The following is an 8,866-nucleotide window of genomic DNA, read 5'->3' as shown; positions in this document are numbered from 1 at the left end:
ATACAAAACGTGCGCACAGTTGTGTGTATTTAAATGGTGTTTAGTTGCTGCTGCTTAAAGTAATTCATTTTTCTTTAGTACAAGATATGGAGCAATTTTATGAACTATGGCTAAAGAGTCAAAAAAATGAAAAAAGTGAAGATGTAGCCAGTCAGTCAAACAAGGAAAATGGAAAACAAATTCACATGCCAACAGATTATGCTGAAGTTACAGTGAGTACCATGGGTCATTTCCCCCCTTTGCCGAGCCATTGATGGAGCCTTTCTTTTCCTTTTTTTTTTTTTGAGACAGAGTCTTGCTCTGTCGCCAGGCTGGAATGCAGTGGTGTGATTTTGGCTCACTGCAAACTCTGCTTCCCTGGTTCAAGCGATTCTACTGCCTCAGCTTCCCAAGTAGCTGGGATTACAGGCTCATACCACCATGCCCAGCTAATTTTTGTATTTTTAGTAGAGACGGGTTTCACCATGTTGACCAGGATGGTCTCGATCTCCTTACCTGGTGATCTGCCTGCCTTAGCCTCCCAAAGTGCTGGGATTACAGGTGTGAGCCACCACGCCCGGCCTTTCTTTTCTTTCCCATCTTCTCCAAAACCCGGCTCCATCACTCACTGCCTGCCCTTCTCTGTCCTGTGTCTTCATCTTCTCTCTCTAGTGGTTTCCTGTCACTAGCTAAAGTCTCCTCATGTGAAAAAATCCTTTCTTCAATGCTTCTGACTTTGGAGCCAGAGAATTTTAAGTCCAAGTCCTGGTGTCTCTCCTTACTTGCCTGGCACCCTAGGCAGATTATTTATGTCTCCGAGTGGGGTTCTTCTGATAGATTAGTGAAGTATGAGGAGTCTGTGACTCTTCCCTAGTGGGAGGCCCCTGCAGGTGGCTCAGCGATGTGGGCTGTCTATCCCGCTGGACCTTACATTCCCCGCTTACCGCCTGCAGTCTGGCCTCTCCCTCTATGGTTCTTGGGGACATTAAGTTACCAGTGGTCTGTTAACTGTTTTGGTTTTCCTTTAAAATTTTCAAAAAAGTGAAGAGGATAATATAACAAATATCTTGAGCCCACCATCACAAGTTAACTGATGTTAACAATTTGTTGTAATTACTACTGTAAAATAAAATGCTACAGATAAAGTTAGAACCCCACATGTTACCTTTCCCAGAGGAACGATCCAGTGTGTATTTTTCCAGGCCATGTTTACCTATGGATGACACATTTATTCTTTTTTTTTTTTTGAGATGGAGTCTTGCTGTCGCCCAGGCTGGAGTGCAGTGGCACAATCTTGGCTCACTGCAACCTCCGCCTCCCAGGTTCAAGCAATTCTCCTGCCTCAGCCTCCCGTGTAGCTGGGACTACAGGCGCCGGCCACCAGGCACGGCTAATTTTTGTATTTTTAGTAGAGACGGAGTTTCACCATGTTGGTCAGGCTGGTCTTGAACTCCCGACCTCAGGTGATCCACCCGCCTCAGCCTCCCAAAGTGCTGGGATTATAGGTGTGAGCTACCGTGCCCAGCTGCATTTATTCTTAAATAATCTATAGTTCTGCTTGATGTGGTTTTAAAAGTTTACATAAGCATATGTGTTACTGCCCTTATTGTTTTTTGGCACCTCAGTCTCTCTGTTGATTCAGTTGGATCCAGTTTCACTGCCTATTACAGGGCTTGTGTGTGGCCTGGCCTTGCGCAGCGTCTCTCTGCTTGTGACATGCCCTGTGAATGTCTACCTTTGTCACATTGATTCCCTTACTACCTTTACTTAAGTGCTTCTTGGTGTTTGTTATATATGTGTATTTTTTTCTTCCTTTTTTTTTTTTTTTTTTTGAGACAGGGTCTCACTCTGTCATCTAGCCTGGAGTACAGTGGCACAATTATGGCTCACTGCAGCCACTGCCTCCTGGGCTCAAGTGATCCTCCAACCTCAGCCTCCTGAGTAGCTAGAACTACAGGTGCTCACTGCCACGCCTGGCTAATTTTTGTGTTTTTTGTAGAGATGGGGATTTTGCCATGTTGCCCACGCTAGTCTCAAACTCCTGTGCTCTAGCGCTTCCCCTGCCTCGGCCTCCCAAAGTGCTGTTGAGCCATTGTGTGAGCCATTGTGCCCGGCTGCTCCTTGGTGTTTCTAGAGCAGGTCACCTCGACTTGCTGGATCATAAGGCTTACCTAGGGCCGGGCATGGTGGTTCATGCCTGTAATCCCGGCACTTTGGGAGACTGAGGTGGGTGGATCACCTAAGATTAGGAGTTCGAGACTAGCCTGGCCAACTTGGCAAAACCCCTTCTCCACTAAAAATGCAAACAATTAGCTGGGCATGGTGGCAGGTGCCTGTAATCCCAGCTACTTAGGAGGCTGAGGCAGGAGAATCACTTAAACTTGGGAGATGGAGGTTGCAGTGAGCCAAGATCGCATCATTCCACTCCAGCCTAGGTGACAGAGTGAGACTCTGTCTCAAAAATAAACAAATAAATAAATAAGGCTTACCTGGGGTGTTTCATAATAAAGAGTCTTGGAACTGGGCGTGGTGGCTTGCACCTGTAATCCTAGCAACTCAGGAGGCTGAGGCGGGAGGATCACTTGAGCCTAGGAGTTCGAGGCTGCAGTGAGCTATGATCACACCACCTTACTGTAGCCTGGATGACAGCAAGACCATGTCTCTAAAAAAATAAAGTAATAAAAAGTCTTTATTTATACCCTACACTGAATGAGTTCAAATCTGGTTTTATCCAGTGTTGCAGATAATTATTGCCCAGGACATTTGGGAAATACTGTCCAACACTTAAAGTTTGCGTCTGTTGTAACACTTAAATCCCACCATCACAGTTCCTTTTGCATAGGTCTGTTCCCCACAGGGGCAGTGTCTTTACATTCCTGATGCCATAGCAGAGGCTCAGTTCACATACACTGAATGGAGCTGCTGCTCGTTCTTTTGGAGTTGGCATGTCCTGGTCTTTCCCATCCTCTCTGCTTTTCCTCATGATGTTAATTCTTCCCTGAATCCTTGTTTGCACCTGCCTCTTGTTCTCCCAGCAAACATCCTTGTTTGCACACCAGCTCCTGTTGCCTCTTTACCGGAGATTTCCTGGACAGGTGGCACCATTTGTCACCCTTCTTCTCTGCGTCCTGAGTGCTGGCTTGCTTCCCCATGCTGCGGTCCTTTCCTTGTCCCTATTTCTAACCTGAGTTTTATGTCTTGCCTGGCTCTCCCACCAGCCTGGGCTCCCTGGAATTGAGTCTGGATCTTAGATCAGGTGACTGATGGGACATGTGTCTTTGCTGCACATTAGGTGGACTTTCACTGCTGGATGTGTGGCAAAAACTGCAACAGTGAGAAGCAGTGGCAGGGCCACATCTCCTCCGAGAAGCACAAAGAGAAGGTTTTCCACACCGAGGACGACCAGTACTGCTGGCAGCACCGCTTCCCAACAGGCTATTTCAGTATTTGTGATAGGTATGTAGGTTTCTACAATTTTCCATGTCAGAATTGCTTATCTCAAATTTTCATGGACATGTCAGCCAACACGGAATACCTGGGTGTTAAAGTTCTAATGTTGCTGTGCTCTGACAGACCCTGAAGAATTCTTGGGTTTTGGCTCAAAGCGTTTCATTGCTCATCAAACCATTCCTTTCACTCTTCTTAGATTATATGAAAAGATTTAATAGTCTTCCAATACTAATTTGAAATGTCTTAGGATAATTGAATAGAGAAGCATGTTCATTCCAATTTGCCCAAATGACCTTTGTGTTCACAGCTGTGATTCTCAAACCCTTTGCCACAACCTTTGCTCACAGTAAAAGTTCATCAGATTTGAGATGGCTTTTACATTATATTTAAAATCTAGAACTTAGATCAAAGGAAGATGTTAGTATGTATCACTCCTTTGTTTACGTTTTCTTAGAAAGTTTTTCAGCGCGGCCGGGCATGCTGGCTCACGGCTGTAATCCCAGCACTTTGGGAGGCTGAGGTGGTTGGGTCACTTGAGGCCAGGAGTTTGAGACCACCCTGGCCAACATGGTGAAACCCTGTCTCTACTAAAACTGCAAAAATTAACTGGGCGTGGTGGCAGGTGCCTTTTCTCCCAGCTACTCAGGAGGCTGAGGCAGGACAATCACTTGAACCCAGGAGGCGGAGGTTGTAGTCAGCCGAGGTTGCGCCACTGCACTCCAGCCTGGGCAACAGAGTGAGACTCTGTCTCAAAAAAAAAAAAAAAGTTTTTCAGTGAAAAACTAAGTAATTGTGAATTGCTCATTTTATTAAATCACTGTTAATATTTAATTCCCTCATTTAGATCCATGTGATCCTTAAAACTATTGAAGACATTTTTTCCTTGATGCCACCTCTGATTTCTTTCTACTACATCAGGAATAACTATAGTCTTTTTTCTCCTGTCAGTCAGTACTTTTCATAGAGTACATTTAAATAAAGTACTGATTTTTCTATTGTAGATGTCATGGCTATAAAATAATTACATTTCTAGGCTTGAGATTCCCAACTAAAAGTTGTATGCAAATCATAAAGCTAGTGAAGTATACAGTTTCAAGAATCATGACACGATTTTTAGAAACAACTTGTGGACACTGAGCACCTGACTTGTCCTCACAGGTATATGAATGGCACCTGCCCAGAAGGAAACAGCTGTAAATTTGCACACGGAAACGCCGAACTTCATGAATGGGAAGAAAGAAGAGATGCCCTAAAGATGAAGCTCAACAAAGCACGAAAAGATCACTTAATTGGCCCAAATGATAATGACTTTGGAAAATATAGTTTTTTGTTTAAAGATTTAAACTAATATGCTGGCTTTTATGTATGATACCTAATCAGAGCATTGACCAGAAAAATTGAAAGTGTTCTAAGGCACATAGCAGAGGAGCTGCAGATTTTCTGCTTGTATTGGCGTATATCGTTCCTCCTGAGCAGCAACCCACAGTAGGTAGGAAAATGGGCTGTTTCACAGGCCTGGCCACGCTGTCACAGAACCATTGGCATCAGATGGTGAAGTGACCGCTACCCGGTTGCCATCTGTTGAACAGACTTTTGGATGAAGTGTGTTGGGGAAGAGGATAAAGTTATATCTAGGACAACTCTTTGAGTTGGTCCTTCATATAAGAATCATGACGGTAAGAGAATAAACACTTGTACTGGGATCAGAATACATGATGGATGAAATTCTTTACATGTTTTAGCAGAATGAATTTGTTTAATATAATAAAGTTTGCTACTTATCTGTATGTAGGTTGCTAAAAAGGATTTTCTTAACTCAGATTTTAAGCCAAATAACCATTTAACACTAGTATTTGTTAAATGGGGTATTTTTCTGTATTTGTATGTTTCACTATAATAAGGGAATTAAGGATAATGTGCATTGAGAATATTTTGAAAAATAATTAATTGACTCAAATTTTATTTCTTGGTCTTTTGCTGTTTAAATGATGATTTTGAAAGATTAAACTTGTACTGTTGGTATTGTGTTAGTGTATGGACCAATACTGCCTGTAATAAAGATTTTATATATAGATGCCTTTCATTTTTTTCCTGTGGTCCTTTCCCACAAAGAATTGTTGAAACTGGGTACAAAAATCAAGTTGATTTTTTCAAAAACATTTTCATTTAGGCAGTGACTGACAATGCAAATTGGGACATGAAAGCAGCTTTTGTCTTTGCCCTCCTCTCCTCTGAATTTGGGCTCCGGGACTCTCACTGATCGGTTCATCTAGGTAGCTCTTCTTGGGGCTCCCCTGTTCCATTCAAATGAGCTACATAAGCAGGAAGAAAAATGGTCAGCTGGTAAGACTTGGGCTGTGGAATACCACCAAGATGGCTGTTTGGCATAACACCTTTGATAGGGCTCAGAGACTTTAAAGACAGGATCTACTGGGCTGTGATGTAGCAAGCCTTTAAACCCTTAAGCAAAGTCACTTCCTCATGGGAACGTTGAACGTGTGGGATGTGGGGAAAGAGAAAAGGGTCTTTTTTCTGTGTGAGCCGACCAGTAGAGAGGAGGGCATGGCTGCAAGGAGTTAGAGAAGTAGAGTGGCATGGGATGCCATCTGTGACTCTTCAAAAATAACAGGAGAGTCTCTGGTTCCCTCCATGTGTCACGGGGCAGTGGAGGCCAGTCACTGAACAACAGGCATCAGGAGTGCATCTTTTTTTAAATTTTATTTTATTATTATTTTTTATTTTTTAGACAGTCTCGCTCTGTCGCCCAGGCTGGAGTGCAGTGGCGTAATCTCAGCTCACTGCAAGCTCTGCCTCCCAGGTTCACGCCATTCTCCTGACTCAGCCTCCTGAGTAACTGGGACTACAGGCGCCCGCCACCACGCCCAGCTAATTTTTTGTATTTTTAGTAGAGATAGGGTTTCACCACGTTAGCCAGGATGGTCTTGATCTCCTGACCTCATGATCTACCTGGCTCAGCCTCCCAAAGTGCTGGGATTACAGGCATGAGCCACCGGGCCTGGCCCAGGAGTGCTTTTTTTTTTTTTTTTTTTTTTTAATCTCAGACGGAGTCTTGCTGTGTCGCCCAGGCTGGAGCGGCAGTGGCGCGATATCGGCTCACTGCAAGCTCTGCCTCCCGGGTTCACGCCATTCTCCTGCGTCCCGAGTAGCTGGGACTACGTTGAGCCACCGCGCCCAGCCTCAGGATTGCATCTTAACTAAAAAATAATCGTGTGTTAGGGTGATGTTTTCTGTAGAATGAAATGGTGTGTTATTCTGCTGAGTTTCCCTAAGTCTGCTGATGGTTGTTACATTTTTTCCTTCCATGTACTTTCTCCCAAACTCCTTATGTCCTCTTTTTCCAGGGGGAATAGATAATAATAAGTTGTCTCTGGGCCAGGCACAATGGCTCACACCTGTAATCCCAGCATTTTGGGAGGCCGAGAAGGGAGGATCACTTGAGGTCAGGAGTTCAAGAATACCTTGGTCAACATGGTGAAACCCCGTCTCTACTAAAAATACAAAAAGTCGCCAGGTGTGGGGACGGGTGCCTATAATTCCAGTTATTTGGGAGTCTGAGGCAGGAGAATCACTTGAACCTGGAAGGTGGAGGTTACTGAGATCAGACAGTGTCTCACTCTGTAGCCCAGGCTGGAGTGCAGTGTCACGATCTCAACTCACTGCAACCTTCACCTACCAGGCTCAAGTGATCCTCCCACCTCAGTCTCCCAAGTAGCCGGGATTACAGGCACACACCACCATGCCTGGCTAATTTTTGTATTTGTGGTAGAGATGGGGGCTTCACCAGGTAGGTCTCGAATTCCTGGTCTCAAGTGATTCCCCCACCTCAGTCTCCCAAAGTGCTAGGATTACAGGTGTGAGTCACCGCACCCAGCCTGTTTACTGACTAAAAAGCTAGTTGCTTTACCCTTTGGAATCTAGGCTAAAAACAACCTTTGACGATCCTATGAGTGTTGAGATTTTTTTCCCAAACTCCCCCTACATTTTCTGTGCTTCAGCTTTCCACCTTCTCAGCAATTCTCTAAGCTCTGAACCATCTTTTTGGTAAATTCCATTTCTGCTAACTCAGCCAGTTTCATGCTCTGGTTTGCAGCTAAGAACCCTGCCTGCCACACAGCCTTGGTCTCAGCATTAGGAAGTCAATGTTAATTACTCTGGTGAGCTCACACCCCATCCTACAAGTGCGGGGTTTACTGCAGCAGCTTTGGAGAAAAACATGGTGCACAGTGGGGGATAAAAAGAAAGGGGAAAAAAAGTGAACAAGCAAACTCCAATCCCATTTTATTAGTAGAGGAAAGTAATAACTAGTGTGTCAACTTAGGCATGTTATCTCATTTTTTTTTTAATGTTTAAAAAATGATTGAGATACAATTCAGTTGACAAACCACCATGTGTAAAATTATGATTCAGTGGTGTTTAGCATATTCACGATGTTGAGCTATAACCACCACAATCAATTTTAGAATATTTTCATTATCTAAATAAAACCCACACGCCTTAGCCATCACTCCCAGAATCTACACACTTGTCCTGCCTCTCAAGCTAACCTGCCTTCTATCTCCAAGGATTCTCTTGTCCTAGACATTTCGTTTAAATGGAATCATATAATATGTGGCCTTTTACGACTGGCTTCTTTCTTTAGCATAATTCTCCAAGGCTCACCTGTGTCGTGGCATGTATCAGTACTTCATTACTTTTTTTTTTTTAGATGGAGTTTCACTCGTCACCCAGGCTGAAGTGCAGTGGCGCAATCTGGGCTCACTGCAACCTCTACCTCCTGGGTTCAAGCAATTCTCCTGCCTCAGCCTCCTGAGTAGCTGGGATTACAGGCATACACCACCACACCCAGCTAATTTTTTTTTGTATTTTTTGTAGAGATGGGGGTTTCACCATGTTGGTCAGGTTGGTCTTGAACTCCTGACCTCAGGTGATCCACCAGCCTCGGCCTCCCAAAGTGCTGGGATTACAGGCATGAGCCACCGTGTCCAGTGGTACGTCATTACTTTTTATAGCCACATAATACTCCACTATTTGGATGGACCACATTTTTTAAAAATCTATTCGTCGGTTGATGGACATTTGGGTTGTTTCTGCTTTTTGGCTATTGCGCATATCAACAGTGCTGTGCAAGAGTTGTGACCTCAGTTTTGTTTGGCTGTAGTGAGCTATCCCATCTGCCCTGAAGGTGTGGAGGCTGCAGGTGAATCTTTCCTACCCTCAGGGACCCCTTCTCTGCACAGTGCTCCCACCGTGTGACTGAGGCATCCTGGGCAAGGGGGCCGTGGCCCAGAGGTGCCCACCCCTCTCCATCACTCACCCTTCCTGGAGCTTCCTATCCTGTGAGGACTGTTTGCACAGAGCCCCCAACCTTTGTTTTGATTTAGCTCCAGGGACCTGCACCAATTGGGAAACTGAAGGA

At 44.5% G+C, this 8,866-nt stretch overlaps 1 protein-coding gene across 1 annotated transcript; it reads left to right on the top strand.

Annotated features, from left to right (window-relative positions):
• The first annotated feature begins 51 nt into the window (after positions 1-51).
• On the top strand, positions 52-5,512 carry LOC111528425 (zinc finger CCCH domain-containing protein 7A-like). Its single transcript, XM_023195160.1, has 3 exons — positions 52-212; positions 3,272-3,435; positions 4,588-5,512. Exons 1-3 carry the CDS (start codon positions 87-89, stop codon positions 4,775-4,777), a joined length of 480 nt encoding a protein of 159 aa, XP_023050928.1. The 5' UTR covers positions 52-86; the 3' UTR covers positions 4,778-5,512.
• Positions 5,513-8,866: the final 3,354 nt, after the last annotated feature.

The sequence above is a fragment of the Piliocolobus tephrosceles genome, unplaced genomic scaffold (assembly GCF_002776525.5).
Source record: "Piliocolobus tephrosceles isolate RC106 unplaced genomic scaffold, ASM277652v3 unscaffolded_34536, whole genome shotgun sequence".
Classification (NCBI taxonomy): Eukaryota; Metazoa; Chordata; class Mammalia; order Primates; family Cercopithecidae; genus Piliocolobus; species Piliocolobus tephrosceles.
Note: the sequence above shows the minus strand (reverse complement) of the source record. Positions and strands in the feature narration are given on the sequence as shown.

Coding starts and splice junctions, on each gene's coding strand:
- LOC111528425 (XM_023195160.1), top strand. CDS start 87: ATGGAGCAATTTTATGAACTATGGCTAAAGAGTCAAAAAAATGAAAAA. Junction 213..3,271: donor CAGATTATGCTGAAGTTACA/GTGAGTACCATG, acceptor GCTGCACATTAG/GTGGACTTTCACTGCTGGAT. Junction 3,436..4,587: donor TATTTCAGTATTTGTGATAG/GTATGTAGGTTT, acceptor TTGTCCTCACAG/GTATATGAATGGCACCTGCC.